The sequence below is a fragment of the Peromyscus eremicus genome, chromosome 1 (assembly GCF_949786415.1).
Source record: "Peromyscus eremicus chromosome 1, PerEre_H2_v1, whole genome shotgun sequence".
NCBI classification, from domain to species: Eukaryota; Metazoa; Chordata; class Mammalia; order Rodentia; family Cricetidae; genus Peromyscus; species Peromyscus eremicus.
In genome coordinates this window covers 99,623,753-99,642,444 of record NC_081416.1, presented here as the reverse complement: position 1 = coordinate 99,642,444, position 18,692 = coordinate 99,623,753, and the positions used below count along the sequence as shown (strand labels likewise).

At 50.6% G+C, this 18,692-nt stretch overlaps 1 protein-coding gene across 3 annotated transcripts; it reads right to left on the bottom strand.

The window, feature by feature from the left end:
• Positions 1 to 3,474: 3,474 nt before the first annotated feature.
• On the bottom strand, positions 3,475 to 17,812 carry Plekhb1 (pleckstrin homology domain containing B1). Of its 3 annotated transcripts, none has more exons than XM_059270436.1 (8): positions 17,663 to 17,812; positions 16,292 to 16,367; positions 14,625 to 14,777; positions 13,984 to 14,086; positions 12,784 to 12,823; positions 9,100 to 9,204; positions 4,955 to 5,054; positions 3,475 to 4,425 (listed from the first exon to the last, which is right to left on the bottom strand). In XM_059270436.1, exons 2-8 carry the CDS (start codon positions 16,326 to 16,328, stop codon positions 4,289 to 4,291), a joined length of 675 nt encoding a protein of 224 aa, XP_059126419.1. In that variant the 5' UTR covers positions 16,329 to 16,367; positions 17,663 to 17,812; the 3' UTR covers positions 3,475 to 4,288. The 3 variants fall into 3 exon arrangements, with proteins under 3 accessions (XP_059126419.1, XP_059126428.1, XP_059126437.1); XM_059270445.1 differs by having other exon boundaries at positions 17,673 to 17,804; XM_059270454.1 differs by lacking the exon at positions 9,100 to 9,204 and having other exon boundaries at positions 17,663 to 17,810.
• Between the last annotated feature and the right edge of the window lie 880 nt (positions 17,813 to 18,692).

Here is an 18,692-nt window from a genome sequence, read left to right as displayed (position 1 = left end):
GATGGTTCACATTCTTTATTTGAAGGAATTATGATTTCTGAAAAGGGGGGTGATTGTCTTCCTAACTGTTGCATTTGATTCTTCTTATGTTATCTTTGAAAGTAACCAGTTGCAGCTTTTCATTTTGCTCTTTTTATTTGGCTTGGGGTTCTTCAGCTGAAGCAGTAAAGTGTGTTCACAGTCTAGATTTTTTTTTTTTTAAACAAACACAATTTTGCTGCCAAGTATATATATAAATAAAACACACAAAAACGTTACTGACTTGGTTTCCCATTCCTGCCAGTGTGCTAAGTATGCATATGCTTCTTCCCTTCTAGAGCTATAAAATGCACTTGAAGTAAAATAAGTAAATGAATAACAAGAACAGACGTAAGGGGAACAGGGAGTCTGAAATCTTTTTAAGGTGTGAAAGAGAGACAGCAGTAGGTAGGGTAAACCAGTCGTGCACCAGATATGACATTTTGGTCAGTGATGGACCACATATCAAACAGTTCCAACTGAGCTCAAAAATGATGCCGGGTGATTCTACAAAACATCTGTTGTCTGTGGTAAAGTTAGTATGATCTGTTGTGTTTTCAGTCACATAAAAGTAGAGTATATACAATTATGTATAATACATGATGGCAATAATAAATATCTATTGCTGTTTTACTTACTGTTATTTTTATTTTTTATTTATTTATTTTTGTTTTTTCTTTTTTTTTTTTTTTTTTTTTTTGGTTTTTCGAGACAGGGTTTCTCTGTGTAGCTTTGCGCCTTTCCTGGGACTCACTTGGTAGTCCAGGCTGGCCTCGAACTCACAGAGATCCGCCTGGCTCTGCCTCCCAAGTGCTGGGATTAAAGGCGTGCGCCACCACCGCCCGGCTATTTTTGTTTTTTCGAGACAGGGTTTCTCTGTGTAGCTTTGCGCCTTTCCTAGATCTCGCTCTGTAGACCAGGCTGGCCTCGAACTCACAGAGATCCGCCTGGCTCTGCCTCCCGAGTGCTGGGATTAAAGGCGTGTGCCACCACCACCTGGCAACTGTTATTTTTAAATGTAGTTCTGCTTACCAAAATTACACCAGCCAGACCCTTCCACATGTGGTTACTATGTCTCTTGGTCATAACGTTCTTTTTTGTTAAGCTTGTGGTGTTCTGTTGATTATGACACCAGCAGGGAGTAGACTGTACCACACACAGATTTGATAGCCTAGGTTTGTGTCATAAGTTATACCATGTATACTCTGATGTTGACTTGGTGAAGAGATTATATTGCTATTAGGCAAGGAATGACTAATTACTTTTAGCTGACACAATGATGAATATGTGTAAATGCAGTACTAAGAAGCCTGAGGCAGTAGGATTGTGAGTTCAAGGTTGGCATGGGTTATAAAGTCATAGGTTGGGGGGGGGGGGGCACATGACCTTGCAAGCAGGGCTTCTAACCACACTAGCCCATTGCTGGTTTTAAACTTGAGCTTTAGCCTGCTGTGGCAGCACACGCCTTTAATCCCAGCACTCTCGAGGACCGCCAGAGCTACACAGAGAAACCCTGTCTCGAAAAGCCAAAATTAAATCAACTTAAGGTTTTTTGGAACTCAAGCATATTTTTAAACCATTCAGATAGAATTGAACGCATAAAACAGTTCTTATGACCCCAAAGTCTGAAGTATTTACTCTCTGGCCATGTACAGAACAAAGGAGATCCCTGCCTTGGATCAGCCACATCTGACTCTGCTGCCCCATTACAGAAATAGAGGCCACAGGCCGGAGAACTTACAGTGCGGCTCTCTGCAGAGCTAGCGTTAGTGTACTACAGTTGCCACGAGAAGGAAGTGTTGATGAAAACGGAAGTTACTGCAGTGAGATGAGGCTTGGGGGATTGGCCCTGTGGTTCATGGAACTCTAAGATTTGCCCCTGCTCAACTTGATGTTATGGTTTTAGTCAGATTTTTCTTTGGGCCACCAGCTCCCAAATAATGACACAGAGACTAGTTATGAAAGCTCAGCCTTAGCTTAGGCTTGTCCCACTAGCTCTTATAACTTGAATTAACCCATTTCTATTAATCTACATTCTATCACGTACCACCCATCCTGCTTCTTCTGTCTCCTCTCCATCCCTGGTCCCTGGCTGGCGACTCCGCCTTCTCACCTACACCTCTTGCCTAGCTATGGGCCCTTCAGTTTTTTATTACACCAATCACAGCATACATTTTCACACAGTGTACAAATACCCCACAACATGTTCATTCTCAGTGCCTATGCTTGAGACAGATGACAGCTTCCTCAGTGTAGAGGTGTCTCATTCTTAATTCATGAATCTAGCTTCCAGCCCTGGCTGCCCTGTGTGTTCCATTCTTTAGCTTAAATCCGTTTAGCAGCGATTTCTGCTACTTGACAGCCTCCAGAAGCCTGATGCGGTTCTGTTTGTCCCTAGCCACCAGGTTTCTATGAGAACAATTAATTGGTCCTGCTAAGGTAGGGAAGCTACTGTGGAAACAATCCTAACTCTGGAAGCTGAGAGGGTAGCTCAGTCACCAGAGTCTTTGTCACACAAACATGAGGACTTGGGTAAAAAGCTGGGTGACACAGCATGAACCTTTAATCTCAGCCATGGGAAGGCAGAGACAAGAAGATCCCTGAGGCCTACTGGCCAGGCAATTTAGCCAAACTGGTGAGACATGTCAAAAATAAGGTGAAGATTGATAAAGACACTCCGGCTGTTGACTATGGTATGCGTGTGTGTACAGTCATACAAATATTCTAACATCAGAGGTCTCAGCAGGCAGTACCAGCTCTGGATTATCCATCAGCTCAGAGCATAGAACAGAGACCCTAGCATAGCCTCTCCTTTTGAGTCCTCAGAGATGGCCAGCTTCCATCTGCCGTGTTACGGGTAGGGAAAGTGAGGTCTAGAAATAAGTTGTCACAGCCGGGCGGTGATGGCACATGCCTTTAATCCCAGCACTTGGGAGGCAGAGGCAGGCTGATGTCTGTGAGTTCGAAGCGAGCCTGGTTTACAAAGTGAGTTCCAGGAAAGGCGCAAAGCTACACAGAGAAACCCTGTCTTGAAGAAAAAAAGAATTGAGTTGTCACAAATTCTTCTGCACACATGCTGTCACCAATTCCATCCAACTTCATAATGTGCTCTATCAGTAAATGGTGGGTCACAGAGATGCCCTGAGGAAACAGGACATCCCCTGGAGGAACAAAAGAAGCAGAGCCAGTTCTGGGGACAGTCACGTCTTTATTAGTGTGTGCAGCTGAGCCAATGGAGCCTACCCTCATCTACAGGGAATGCTAGTGGGGATACTAGCCACCGGTCGAGGGATTGTAGCTTTTCTCTTGGCAACTGGGACAGGGTAGTGGAAGAGTGTGGAACAGGATCAAATGGAGAGATTGCTTGCCACATACAGGCAGGCACATGAGGGGTTCCCCAGGATGGTGCCAAGGTGGATCAGGCACCAGAGTGAAATAATGCCACCTCCCCCAGAGTGAAGGAAGAGAAAAAGCCTCAGATGGTAACAGTCACAGTAGAGCTGAGCTCCTGGGATCAGAAAGGCATTTCCTAATGGAAGCAACTTCCTAAGGCTGGAGGTCCCAAGGAGCTCACCTGTCCCACAGCCAGGAAACCCAGGGGGTTAGCTCAACTATCATGGGGAAACTAGTAGTGGGAAGAAGGTGCCAAACTTCGTGTATGGAGAAAGGATATGTGCCAGTACTAACAAAACAGGCAAGATACTCATTATAGTTCAAATCATGAAACTTTCCTCCATAAAATGCTCATCACCTTTATCCAGCAAGCTCCTTGGCCTGGAGGACACCACAGTCCAAACCCTGCCTCAACACCAAGCCAACTGTATTCTTTGATTCTTTAGACGAGTAAGGATGTTCTCTGCTCATTCTTGCTGCCAACGGCACCCAGACTACCTTGCTCCTTGCCCCCACGTGTCCTTGTCAGACTAGTAACTAGCTTTGTTGTTTGTTTTCTTGTGATCTCCATCCCTCAGACACTTGGAGCCAAATGAAGTCATGTTTGCTGTATCTAGAAGAAATATCTCTGCGTGTGGTTTATGGGGGTGCTTGGCAATAGGTGAGAGTTTCAGCCAAGTCTGCCTAAGATGTTAGCTTCCTCGGAGAGGGAAGGAGGCTAAGTGCTGAGAGGAATGGGCTAGAGTGGAGAGCTTAATGGAAGGGAAAAGGTCAAAATGAGAGACAGGGTTTAAATGGTAGGTAGCAGAGGGTAGTCCAAGACCCATAAAGGGGTCTTGTGTTCTGCATGCACTTCCAGAGGTCGGAGCCCCAGGGCTCAGAACCAGCAAGGCGACCACATGAGGGAGCCAAGAGCAGCTCCCGTGGCAGCCCCGGCAAGCATGCCCATGGCCAAAGGGGCGCCCGAGCTGTAGCAGGGATCCTCTCTCACTATCACGTGTGTCACACCAGGGCCTGTAAGAAGAGCCAGAGGGTCAGGGTCAGCCCCTGGGATCCTAATCCAATCCCACGTTGAGGTATGAATTCATTCTGCTCTGCAGCCAGAGGAACAGACTTTGAGCGCACCTGTCACTGTGTCCTACAGGTCAAACATTAACACTGATGTTTAGTGACCATGGTGCTGGGACTATGCTACAGGACACCTCGGGATCCCTAGGCGCCTGGGGATCTCTGCAATATCTGAGGATGGACACTAGTAACCAAGACCTTGGGAATAGGAAGGTGATTGCCATTCCTGCAATAGCCACCTGGGGTCGCCAGCAGCACAGGAATGTCATTGCTGGGCAGTCTGGCTGAATAGGGTCTGTGGAGGCTGGGAGATCAGAGCAGGAGTAGGGATGGCTGTTTAGAATCTTGGGATTCTGAGGATTTGAAAAGTACATGTACCCTAAAAGGGCGAAGCCTAGTCTTCACTGATAGGTCATGGACAAGGTCTGGTGCAGGGTTGTGGTGGGCAGAGGGTAGGCATGCCGGGGGCACTTACCTGCATAAGGTGGCCCATAGTAGCTGCGGACATAAGTGGCCTCGTGCGCGTTGGGGGGCACCACCTCGTAGTAGTCCTGATACGGGCTGTAGACGCGCACCTGGGAAGTCCAGTCAGGTCAAATGCCCAGGAACTTCCTGGTCTGGGTTTGGTCCTGACCCCTTCATTCTCCTGTGGCCGCCCTCCTCCCCGGGTACCAGGAAGCTAATGGAAAAGGCACTGCCTCCCCATAAGAGTCCATAACCCTCCTCCTCTAAAACTTCAACCTTTACATCCAGCTCCCAATGATGCCTTTTCTCCTACCTTGGCTTCCTACGTTGCTCAAATTTTCCATGGCCCCCAAATTCCCTTTATAGGTCTAACAACTCTACCATCCTTTCACTTGGAGAAACCTGATTACTCTCCTAGTCACAGGGAGAGAGAACTGTGGCCGAGCCCTAGGCATCAAGTAAAGGAGGACTGGAGCAAAGGAAAGGAAGAGTAGGAAAGAGAAGTAATTGAAATAACTACCATCCAGCATCTACTGCAGAGCGGGTCCCAAGGGAGGTGCTGTCCTGTGTTACCACCTCTGATCCTTAAAGACAGGCATTGCTGTCTCCAGTACCCAGTGGGCTGAGGCAGAAGGTGGGGGGAGTGCTGCCCTCCCCTCCAGGTTTCTACCAACCTCCCAGAGCCTAGCTCACAAGTCACCCACTCCAGGAAGCCCTCCTGGTCTCAGAAGTATTTCTTCCTGGGTTCTCTGTGAATTGGATAGTCTCCTCCTTATCCTCTGTCTTAACCTTTCCACCTGCTCCCCAGATGTGTGCCACTTAAGGACAAGGCCCTCAGTTTGTGTCACCAGCAGGAGATAGCACATGACAGGAGTTGGTAAATACATGCGTGATTAACAGTAACTGCCAATCCATACCTGCCACTTTACTCATGGGGTAGCAGACCTGGAGGGGGTCAGGGCCCCCTTATCTCCTGGGACACTCCCTCTTAGCCCCCTTCTGGCTTTGTGTCTCTCACTAGGCTTCACACCAGAATGTCACAACTCTCTAGAAGTTCGTACCTGCGGTGGTGGTGCACGCCTTTAATCCCAGCATTCAGGAGGCAGAAACAGGTGGATCTCTGAGTTCGAGACCAGCCTGGTCTGCATAGCTAGTTCCAGGATAGCCAAGGCTACACAAAGAAACCCTGTCTCAAAAAACTAAAACAGAAAAAAGGTATGTTTGTGTCCAGCTTTACTAACACAAACAGATTGTGCTACCTCTCCATCTCACAGCTGTTCTGGAAATGTTCTTGTCTGTAAATGCCACCACCATGCACCTGAACCAAGAAATCATGTGGGCACCTTAATTAAAGGGTTCCTTCTCCATTTTGCCCTTTTGTATATATGGAGGTGTGTGTGTATGTAGAAGTCAGAGGTTGATGCAAGGTGTCTTTCTTAATCACTTCAACTTTATTGTTGAGATAGTTTCTCACTGAACCTGGAACTTGCTGGTTCACCCTAACTGCCAGGCCAGCAAGCCCCCAGCACCCTCCTGTCTCTGCTTCCCTGGCACTGAGATAGTGCAAGGCACTGCTGTTTTCACCTGGGTGCTGGGGGTCTAACCAGGTCCTCATGCTTTCATGGCAAGAACTCTCCCGACTGGGCCATCACCCCATTTCTGAGACAGGATTTCATGCAGCCTAGCTTGACCTTGAACTCACTATGTAGGTGAGGATGACATTGAACTCCTGATCTTCCTGCTTCTGCCTCCCAAGTGCTGGGGTTACAGGAATGCACCACTAAGCCTGACTCTAGAACCTTTGCTCTTTGGGGCGAGTGGGTGTTTGATACACAGCCTAGGATGCTAGGATTATAGGCCTATGCCACCAAACCCAGCATTTTCTTCCGTGTGATGTTGGGGTTTGACCCCAAGGCCTGATGCATGTTAGGCAGGCGCGTACCACTGGGCTGCATTTCCATCTCTTGGCACCCTTCTCTTTCACACAAGGTCTTAGGATTCTATCTTCGCAATATGCTCTTCCAACAGCCTATTGGCTGATGCCGAGAGAGTAAGCCACTGGCTTTAGCAGCTGGGACACTAGAGTGATCTTGGTGGGGAGGGGTGTTTTTCAAAGGAATGAGTGGGGAGAAGTCAGAGAAGACTGAAGAATCCTTAAGGAGGGCGAGGAATCAACCTTACTCCATGAGCCTGCCCTCTAGCTACAGTGAGCTGGCCTCTGTGAGGCTCTGGAGTGGGTGGAAAATACAACCTCATGTCTCTCCAGGGCTCCTGTCCCTGCCCTCCAGCTCTGGGAGGCCCAGAAGAAAACTCAGAGCACCTGGCAACAGGCAGGTCACCCCAGAGACCTCCTGAAGAGAAGCCTGAGGGCTTCTCCCATGGTCCAGCCCCTCCTGTCGGCGGAGACAGTGCTGTCCGATCAGTGAGTTACATGTAAATAACCTGGCCTCATCTAAAGGTGTTGTGTTCTGAGGTTTATGGTCTTTCAAATCCCATTTTTTAGGCCTTGCCACTTGAAGTCCCATGCCTGTCTGTGATGAACTGAGTAACACTGATCAAGCTAAGTTAACCTCTCAGAACATGTTGCTCATTAATCCTGGGAGACTCCTGCAAAACGGCATCTATTGACCAAGTACTTCTGGGCTCAGTTGTTTTGCATGCCACAATCACCAGAAGCCTCACCCCATCACCAGTACTGGGGATCAACCCAGTGCCTCCCACATGCTAAGCATGTACTCCACCACTGAGACACAAACCCAACCCCAGAAGTCAGTCTTGAACATGCAGATTTCCAGGCTAGGGGTATATATAGTTCAGTGTTAAAAGCAGTGTTTGCTAGCATGTGTGAAGCTCTGTATCTAATCCCCAGCACCACAAAAAATATTTACATAAATATAGTACAGTTCCTAGGCCCCACCCTAGACTTAGGAGGTTTCAGCACGCAGAGGATACCAACATTTGTTGCTGTCATGGAAGTCCCTAAGCAAGTCTAAAACACAGCATCAATGAGCAAGAAAAAGAGTTTGCAATTGACCACATAAGACCACAAGCTCCCATGTCCACTCACATAGCACTAGACCAGGTGTTATGCTGAGCCCTGGGGACAGAGTGGAGATCCAGAACCTGTGTGCTGGCCGATCTTCATTGTCAGTTTAACTGGACTCAGAATCACCTGGGAGACACACCTCTGGGTGTGTCTGTGCAGTGTTTCCAGAGACTTAACTAAGGACGAGAGACTCCTCTGAATAGGACAGCACCCCCCTATGGTATGGGTTAGACTTCCAGACAAACTAAAAAGGGGAAATAAAAAAGCCAAACAGACACTGGCATTCCCTTCCTCTGGCTGAATGTGAGCAAGCAGCCTCAGATTCCCACCACCATGCCTCCCTCCCCGCAACAGAGGAGTGTACCCTCAAACTATAAACCAACATAAATCTCTCGTTCCTTAAGTTGCTTCTTGTGAGATACTTGGTCACAGCAATAAGAAAAGTAAGTACTACATTCTGATTCCAAGAAACATCCAGGGCAAGGATAGACCCAAACTAAGTCCCTTCCTTTCTTTCCTTACTCATTCTGTGACCTGTTTATACCAGTTCCTTAGAAAGGGGGTACGAACAGACTGTCCCCATCACTGAGCACTGACTGAGCACATGCTGTTCACCCAGCCCTGTGCTGGGCTTCCCTGGGCAGAGCAAATGAGTCCTGGTCCTTGCCTTGGAGGAAGTTCCAGTTTCAGAGGGTCTAAGCAGAAGGGAATAAAGTGACTCTTAGGCCAGGTAGAATGAAGCCAGTGCTAAGAACTAGTGACAGTGCTGTCCTCACTAAGGAGGTGGCAGCCTTTGAGGTAGTTCTTTCAGGGTGAGCATCAACTGGCCAGGTGAACGAAGAAGCTAAGAGTTCGGGCAGCAGAGGACAGCATGGGTATCCGCAGGAGGTGAGAACTAGGGCAGCTGCAGCAGAGGGCAGAGCAAGCACAGGGGTGAGGAGATGGGGCCCGCAAGTCTGGGCGGATACCATGGGCCTTGAAAGCCAGCTGTGGTCCAGTGAGGAAGGAAGCCATTGATGTCCGTGAACAGGGAAGGGATGGGACAGGTGGCTTTGGAGGCTCATCCTGATAGCCCGAAAGGAGGCAGGAAGGGCTGAGCTTGCACTTACCCAGATCCGCCTCTCAACCTTACAGGGCTTCCAGGAGAGGGTCGTACACCTGACCTTAGGGCAAACCCGACGGCTCCTGGGTGGGACGGTGGCTCCAGCTGGGGCCTGCTCCAGCCACAGAAACCCAAGAAGGGAGAGGGAGGGAGATGTCAGATGCCCTTTACACCTTAGGAGACTGGGAGACGTTACCAGGCCCTTACCAGTGTCCTATGCCAGCTGTTCATGTGCTGGGGAAGGTCAGAGCCGGGGAAAGGGGTGTCAACCACTCAGGAAGAAGGAACAATGGCCTCCTTCTCGCTCCCCCGCCTCCGTTTCATGCACATGGGAATCCTAGGCTCTTTTTTTTTTTTTTTTTTTTTTTTTTTTTTTTTTTTTTTTTTGGTTTTTCGAGACAGGGTTTCTCTGTGTAGCTTTGCGCCTTTCCTGGAACTCACTTGGTAGTCCAGGCTGGCCTCGAACTCACAGAGATCCGCCTGGCTCTGCCTCCCGAGTGCTGGGATTAAAGGTGTGTGCCACCACCGCCCGGCGGATCCCAGGCTCTTTACCCCCATAATTCCAGCCTCATCTGTGACTATATCCCCACGAGCCTCCTCCCAGAGTGGGGCATGTGGAGATACAAAGCACAGGCCACTCCTATATAGACTCAGGGACAAAGAAGCCCACAGACATGGATGTAAACAGACAGACAGACACAAATACAAACACAAGCACCAGCCCTAGCAAGCCAGAGTCTGGATGAATGTGTATTTGGGGAGCAAAGAGAAGGGAGCATGGAGGGCCAGGCAGAGGTGAGGGGTCAGTACAGCAGGCAGGTGGACAGGCAGAGGTGAGGGGTCAGTACAGCAGGCAGGTGGACAGGCAGAGGGGAGCAAGACAGCTTCATAGAGTCACAGAGTGCAGAACGGTCAGCCCTCACCTCCTTCCTGAGTCTTCAGTGCCTCTGACTGGCCCTGCTGGTGGGGGAGGGCAGGGGAGACGGGACTTCGGAGCTCAGAGGATGGTTAGCCGACCTGGTTCTTTGCCCCTGATGGTTCTTGGTCCACCTTACTTCTAGCTTCTCACAACCACCTCCCACCTGAAAACCCAAGGCGGCCCCCAGTGTCTGACTGCAGCCTCGGGGGAAAAAAATCTATTTCTCCAACTAGACTTTGAGACCCTTCATGACCTGACCCTGATGACCTCAGATGTCACTTCTCCAATGCCACTCCCTCCATGGTAAACCTTCCAACCAGGCCAGACTCCAGCCCTTAGATGCACACATTTGCAAGCACGCACACACAAATCCATCTTCCCTGCCTCTGCTCACATAGCTCCTCCTACCAATGCCAGCCTCCTTACTAAGCCCACTAAGCAAGTCTCCAGTGAAGCCTCCTCCAATGACTTAGGATTGTCAGACTCTGAACGGGCCATTTCTCCTTTCTAAACCTCAGCTTCCCCATCTGTAAAGTGGGACTAATAAACCAACTGCCACCCACCCCAGCCCTTGTTGGAAGATGAAATGACATAACCATGCCAGGTAATTAGCATAGTGTCTGGCCCTCCGCAGGTGGATATACTCAAGAGGGTTTCTAACTGTCTTCTCTGCTACTTCCCAGTGGACACTCTGCAGGTGAGAGAAGTCTCAACCGTGCCACAGGCAGAAGCGGCAAGCAGAGTCTGGAGTCCGGCAGGTGGGGGCCCATGCTGAGCCTCAGGCAATGCCTCAGACCCTCACCTCCACCAGCCACTAAGCACTCTTACCTGCATCTCCTAAATGCCAGGGCTCCTCAGCCTGGCGGCCAGCAAGACTTCATCCAGACCTGCAGCCTGTTGCCCGGAGACTGGCCCCAGCTCCCAGCTGGTCCCTGGTTATTCATTCTCACCCTTCCGTTCACTCCCTCCCTACCAGTCGGCCTTTTTGTGCTTGTTTTTGAGACAGGGTCTGGCTCTCTGGTCCAGACTGACCCCAAGCTTGTAGTTATACTGTCTCTGCCTCCCGAGTGCTGGGATCACAAGCCCACACTGCCGCACCAGCTCCAGGATGGCTTTTTGAAAATACAAGTCTGGGACTGAAGAGAATGCTCAGTCTGTAACGTGCTTGCCTTGCAAGCACAAGATGGACCTGACTTCCATCCCCTGCATCCATGTAAAAAGCCGTGACAGCAAACACAGGAGGACCCCTGGGGCTTGTTGGCCAGCGGCCCTTACTAAACTGGTGAGCCCCAGGTCCCAGTGAGCAGCCCAGTAAGTCATAAAATAAGGTGACAGCTGAGTCAGGTGGTGGTGGCAGTGGCAGAGGCAGGCAGATCTCTGTGAGTCCGAGGCCAACCTGGTCTACAGAGGAGTTCCAGGACAGCCAGGGCTACACAGAGAAACCCTGTCTCCAAAATCCAAACAATAAATAAATAAGTAAAATAAAGTGATGGCTGTTGAGGAACACCACCCAAGGTTGACCTCTGGCCTCCACACACCTGTGCGCACACCCACAAATACACAGGCACACCATACGTACAAACAAATGAGTTCAAGGATTTTAAAAGATAGCTCAGATCTGGTCAGCCCCTTCTTTCATTTTGCTTAGAAACTGTCAACAGCTTACTGGTGCTCTTAGCAGAAACCAGTACTCTTAGAGCAAGGCATGACAGTTTATGCCTATAATTCTAGCACTTGGAAAGCTAAGGCAGGAGGATCACTGCAAATTTGAGGTCAGTCTGAGCTACATGAGTTCAAGGTTAGCTTGAAATTCAAAGTCATACTCCAAGTAAAAAATAATATAACCAACATTCTAGTACAAGGCACAGGCTTGATCCCCCACAAGCTCTCCTTCCCCACTATCCTTCACCCCATTCCTGGGCTTCAGCCAACCTGACATCCTTTTTTTGTTTGTTTGTTTGTTTGTTTGAGACAGGGTTTCTCTGTGTAGTTTTGGTGCCTGTCCTGGATCTCGCTCTGTAGACCAGGCTGGCCTCGAACTCACAGAGATCTGCCTGGCTCTGCCTCCCGAGTGCTGGGATCAAAGGTATGCGCCACCATCGCCCCAGCCCACCTGACATCTTAACCCCTTCGGGCCTTTTGCACATACTGGTTCCTTCACCATAGCCCCACCTTTCACCCAATTTATGTTTATCCTTCAAGTCTCAGCTTCAAGTGAACTCACACCTGGATCAGACCACCGAAAGGGTCACACACTGCGTGCCTCTGCCATCAGAGCAGTGGCTGATATCAAAATGGAATAATGAATTATTAGCTGTGTTTATATCTAGCCCCTTCCAGGCTGTGTGCAGGAGGGCAGAGACTACGTGCCTTGGTTTGCTTCCATCCCTGGCTCCTGGAGTGGCCCCTGACACATAGTAAGAACCCAATCCATATCTGTCGTGTGGACGAATGAACCTGTCTTAACCATCTCCAGAGAGGGGACAATAGCCGGCCACCTCACAGGACTGTTCTGAGTGGCGTCTTGACTGACACGTGTCCCTCTCTTCTAGCCTCCCTGCAATCCTGCAAGTCTTCATGGAGGCGTCTCTCCCTCCCTCCTGGGAGCCCCTGCTGACTCCTCCCTTCTCCACGGGGGACCCCAGGGGACTGTGGCTGCACAAATCTCTCCACTCTAGACTGAACTAATAGGCAGAGACCGAGTCTGAGTCACCCATGATTCCATGGCATGTGGGGCAGGGGGGAGGCGGGGAGAGGAGAGGAGGGGCTCACCGGGGTGGAATTCGCTTCCAACAGTGCTGTCTTCCATGCTCTGTAAAGGAAAGGTTTGCAGGGTAGGCTTATGGGGCTCCCACCTTGTAGACGCTCATCCCTAACCCAGCCCCTAGCCCCCACCTCTCCCAACTCTCAGGTAAACAAAGGCAACTGCTCTACTGCCCTAGTCACGTGGGTGGGCCCTCAGGTAAACTAGTAACTCTTTGTTGGTGGTTGGGTTTGGTTTTTGTTTTGTTTGTTTTTTGTTGTTTTTGTTTTTTATGAGACAGGGTTTCTCTGTGTAGCCCTGGCTGTCCTGGAACTCTCTCTGTAGACCAGGCTAGCCTCAAACTCGGAGATTCACATGCCTCTGCCTCCCGAGTGCTGGGATGACAGGTGTGTGCCAGCACCACCTGGCAAGCTAATTACTCTTAGTCCAGCCTCCTCTCCTCAGTTATCCCAGTGAGTTGGGGCAGGGGTGTCCTAGAAGACTTCTGAGTCTTGCATGTCTGAGTGATGCTCTGTCTCCAACCCACCTCTACATTCTAACTTTCCCAGTTTCCCAAAGCTGTGACCCAAGCCTCAGGAATGTCCAGTGGATCCAGGACAATTGGGCCTTTGTTGGTTGCCATGGCATCTGGCTGGGGTGGACAAGGCCGCTCTGTGCTATCTGCCCAGATCTTGGCTGCCCCCACACCCCCACACCCATCTCTTTCCTTCTCCTCCAGGGCAGAGGCCCAGCTGCTCAGGCTGAGGGTAGGAGGGGAAAGAATGTAAGGGAATAGATGGCACTGAGGAGGATGCCCTCAGCCTCCCAGGATGGGCTGCATCTAATATTGGGGTGCCCTGCTCAGACACCGCCAGTCGTTTTCTGACGGCAGGTCTAGGCCTACCCCTCAGCTCAGAATCCCACCATCAGGGCATCTCTTACAAGCAGGTCTTTTGAGATGCCACTGGGTATGCCTGTTCCTTTCAATCAGTCTGAGTGAGGGATCAATCACTTCACCGGCTGCCAAATGTCTGATTCCAAACGTCAGGGACCCACTACCCGAGACAGGTGTGCCTCTGTCTCCGAGTTCTCTGCGTATGCACCATTTACCAGTAGTTATACCATTGTCCTGTGCTCAGCCTGTGTGACAAAACCTTGCTAACTGGCCTTAATCCCCTCTCCGGTTGCACCCCAAGATCCCGCTCCACACATCCTGTGAATCCACTCACATGGCATCATCCCGGGTCTCCGCACACAGGTGCAGGCGGGAACCCTCCCGGAGGTTCACTGTCAGCAGGCCGTCTCGGCTCCTGCCCTCTGGGGGCTGCACATCTGAAAGAAGACACACATACATGAGGATTCCAGAAACATAGGCCCTAGCTGCCCCCACCCCAGGAAACCACACTCAGTGGTAGGAATTGACTCTTGGGGTCCTGTTTGCTGGTCATTGCTAACCTCTGATCCCACATACTTTGAGAATCTGTCCGTTATACCCTCCAAGCCCTTTCAACCTTTCCACATTACCACCTTCCGAGAGCATCTCTGTTACTGTACTACAGTATGGCTTCAGTCTTGGTTGAAGCTTTAGATTCACTGTGTGACTCTAGGCCAGTTACACCACTTCTCTGAGCTCCCTTATTTCATCTTCCACCACTCTCTAGTACCCGCAGGTATTTTATCTGGACTAACCTCTGGGGTAAAGCATAGGGCAGGAACTCAACCAAGCACCAGACCCATAGCTAACTGACCTACAGTGGGCAAAAGCCCAGAGCGGTGTTTGTGGGGACTCTCTGAAAGCAACCCAGAGCCTTTCAATTGCAGTTCTCCCCCGACATGGGCAGAGGTCCATCAAAGAAGTGCGTCTGCTCACCGTGACACTCTTGGCCGACCTTTATATCTCGGACATTGAAGTGGATAAGCACGCGGTCCTCCTCGTCCTGTGCGGTCTCGTCATGGTAGTAACCCAGCGTGCCGTCCAACCACAGAGCAAACCAATTCCGCTTCCAGCGGCGGAGGATGGAGCCTGCGTGATATTCCGGACCCACCAGGGATGCTGAACCCTACCTTGCTAGGGGCAAGAGCCCCAGATGGGCTCCCCAAGTCCCCTCAGCTCTGGCCCCCATGACTATCACTTCTTTCTTGTCTATCTACCCTCTAAAATGAGGACAAGGCCTCTTTTCTATATTTCTCAGCCCTGCCAGCCACTGGCCTGACACAGAAGGGGCTCAATAGAAGTGTTGAACTGTGACTGGCCGCTCATACCAACTTGTGGGAGCTTCCCAGAAAAGCCCACATCTCTTCAAAGGCAAAGACCTCTCCCTACTGGAAGCCTCTATCTTGTCTCTTAGCTCCGGTTTGAGTGACAGTTATGGGTCTCTGCCTCTTGCACCACATTGGGGTCTGCACTTCCCCACATGAGGTCCTAAAACCCAGCAGGACTGGTGTCTGCCAAACCAAATGAACTGAGAGTGGACAGGGGCAAGGGACATGGGGGTTCCTAGCCCAAAGTTCTCCAAGCCAGCTCCTCTTCAGTTTACAGCACTGGCTGGATGATGGGGGGGGGGGGGGGGGGCGGGAGGTGGCTGGGGCCACTGTGGCTCTAGACATTTTACAACTGAAATGGTAATAGGACATATAAAACATTAGAGAGGCCAGGCGGTGGTGGCGCACACCTTTAATCCCAGCACTCGGGAGGCAGAGCCAGGCGGATCTCTGTGAGATCAAGGCCAGCCTGGGCTACAGAGTGAGTTCCAGGAAAGGTGCAAAGCTACACAGAGTTCCCTGTCTCTAAAAACAAAAACAAAAAAAAAATTAGAGGGCTTCCTAGCCAGGTGTGGAGGCCCACACCTGTAGTTCCAGCACTCGAAGGAATTCAAGGCTAGTCTGAACTAAGATCCATCTCAGAGAAAATAATAAAATTAGGCATGGTGGTACTTGTCTGTAATCCCAGCACTCAGATGGTAGAGACAGAAGTTCAAGATTATATTTGGCCACATAGTGAGTTTGAGGCCAACTAGGGTTACATGAAACTTTATATTCCCCCAAAGCCTCACAACATGTCCCCCAAAAGAGGACTTCTTAGAGCTATGGTTCTGAAAAAGAGATGTATCTCACTTTGCTCTGGGCCTTGGTCTGTGTCCCGCCTGGGTTGGGGCACACACAAGGCATCAAACTTAGTCTGTACCCCAAGGAATGCGCAGTTTCGAGGCTAGGGCCAGTATGGGCTGGGGAAGGGAGGCGGGAATCCTGACCGGTGAGTTGTATTGTAAGTTAGTGTGGAGACGGGAGCCTCTGACCCAGCTTAGTGCTCCAGGGGCAGAGGGGGTTCACCAAACGAGGGAAATCTAGGCGGTCTAGAAGAGTGCAGTGTTACTAAACAGCCAGAAATGGGAAGAGCATGAATAAAGAGGAGGCCAAGGGTCCTGGTGTAGGGGAGAAAGGTTCGCCATGATGTGTAGAACACACCGTTTCCCTCCGCCCCGCCCCGCCCCAGAATCAGGTGCAAGGCAGACAAGGACTTGACCCAGAATCACTCACTCTGTCTCCACAGCCAGCCGCCCCTCACCAGGGCCATTTCCTCAAAAGGACTTTCCAGGGTGGAGTCGGGTGGGACCTGTCGGAGGAGCCGGGACACACAGACCTCACAATTCAATGCAGCTCCTGAGAGCGAAGCCCCCAGCCCTGCCCTCCCTCGAGAGCCATCCAGGAGCCATGCAAGGCTGCCTTAGTAAACAAACACAGGCCAGGCACCCTCTGCCCCACCCCCGCCCCACCCCCCAAGGCTCTGCTCCTGCAGAGAATGGGCACACTGTCCCGCTGGGGTCAGCAGGCAGCCACGCAATAGGACGGGGTGGGGGTGGGGACGGGAGCCAGGCCAGGCTCAGCTCCAGAATCTTGCCAAGTCCCTGCTCCGTGCGCCTCTGGCCTGAGTGAGGCAGGTAAAGATGAAGTGAGGAATTCTTAAAGCTCATAAAACGTTAGAAAATTGGATTTGGAAATGGGACCAGCACACAATATCAGAGTCGGGGCAATGAATTTCCATGCTAGGAAGAGCCATTTCTGAAGTACACACACTAACACTGCCATTAAGCACTGCGTGCCTGGTGCATTTCTCTGCCTTCACCCATTATCTCTCTTCAGCTTCCCAACCATCCTCGCCATCATTCCTGTTTTAGAGACTGAGAAACTGGGCCTTGGAGAGATCCAACCTTGACTACGAAGCAATGGAGCTCGGATCCACATCCAGTCACCTCAGCTTCTCTCCAGGAGCTTTTAAAACACAAAATGCCAGTCGGGTGTAGTGACATAGCTTTTAATCCTAGCACCCGGGAGGCAGAGGCAGGAAGAGCTCTGTGAATTGTAGGCTGACCTGGTCTACATAACGAGTTCCAGGCCAGCCAGACTTACACAGTGAGACCAACCAAATGAAAAACCACCGCACTACGTGCAGGATCAGGCCGGCTCAGAATCATAACTGGGGATAGGGGGTGGGGGCAAGCACTGCTAGTCTTTAAAGGCACCCCACCCGCAAGGTGATTCTAAAAGGCAGCGAAGTTTGCCAGCCGCTGCAAACCTCCCGAGACAGCCCTTTTAGGTGATCTTCACTTTACAGGTGGTCGAACTGAGGGGGTCGGGGCAAGTGACACATCCCTGTATGTGATGGAGCTTTGCACAAAAGTCCAGGTGCCTTCTCTTATTAAAGGACGACTTACTTAAGAGCGGGCGCCTCTGCCCTTCCCCCACCTGCTCACACCTGTTGCTGCGCAACTCGGGCTGGCACACCTAGAGTGGAAGCCTTGGCCTCTTGTGTTTCTCCTCTGGCTCATTCCCCTCTCCAAGTTCTGACATAGATCTTACAAGAGAGTCAGGTGCACACTCCCTCTCAGGTTCCCCTGGATGCACACCCACCTGTCCACACCTGTTGGGGTAACTGCTGCCACAAACGCCCGCTACTCGATGAAGCTGCTGCCCCAGCCAGTCGTACCTGCGTTTGGCATACCCTAGAGAGCTTGAGGCATTGCACTCCCCAGGCAGTGCCTGGGGCCTAACTGCCCCCAGGCTCCGCCCTCCAGACCCAACTCACTCCCAGGGAGGGGGCGTGGCGTGGAGAAATTCAATGACCGAGACATGCTGGGATTTGTAGTCTGCAGTCCTACGATGGGGAGAAGCTGCCTGGAGTAGCAGTTCTGTGCTGACCCCAGAAGGGGTAAGTAAAAAAAGGCTACACATATAATTTTATTTTCTTCCTTTCTCCTTTTCTTTTCTGTTTTGTAACAAGGATCTGCTGCCGGGCAGTGGTGGCGCACGCCTTTAATCCCAGCACTCGGGAGGCAGAGGCAGGCGGATCTCTGTGAGTTCGAGGCCAGCCTGGTCTCCAAAGCGAGTTCAGGAAAGGCGCAAAGCAACACAGAGAAACCCTGTCTCGAAAAAACCAAAAAAAAACAAAAAACAAAAACAAGGATCTGCTTATATTTCCAGGGCTGCCCTTATGTCTGTCTGAGCAACCGGGTCTACGGAAGTATACCGCCACACCCAACTTAATTAGGACATTTATTCATTCACTTATTTTTCATAAAATACTTTTGCCCTTTTGGTACTAGAGATGTATTCCAGGACCTGCTAAGTACTGATCTATACTCCATCCTTGACAAAATAATTTCTCTTAAGAATGTGTGGATGGCCAGGCGGTGGTGGTGCATACCTTTAATCCCAGCACTCGGGAGACAGAGGCAGGAGGATCTCTGTGAGTTCGAGGCCAGCCTGGTCTACAGAGTGAGATCCAGGTCAGGCACCAAAACTACACAGAGAAACCCTGTCTCAAAAAACCAACCAACCAACCAAACAAACAAACAAACAAACAAAAGAACACGTGGCTGGAGGGGTAAGGGAAATGTCTCAGCACAAGGAACTGAGTTCAGAACCCCAGAACCCTCATTTT

Bases quoted from the DNA above. Each gene is read 5' to 3' on its own strand.
- Plekhb1 (XM_059270436.1), bottom strand. From the start codon at position 16,328: ATGGCCCTGGTGAGGGGCGGCTGGCTGTGGAGACAGA. The intron at 14,087-14,624 runs GTGAGCAGACGC...GTCTTCTTTCAG, and splicing joins GGTCGGCCAAGAGTGTCACG to ATGTGCAGCCCCCAGAGGGC. The intron at 5,055-9,099 runs GTAAGTGCAAGC...TGGACTTCCCAG, and splicing joins AGGTTGAGAGGCGGATCTGG to GTGCGCGTCTACAGCCCGTA.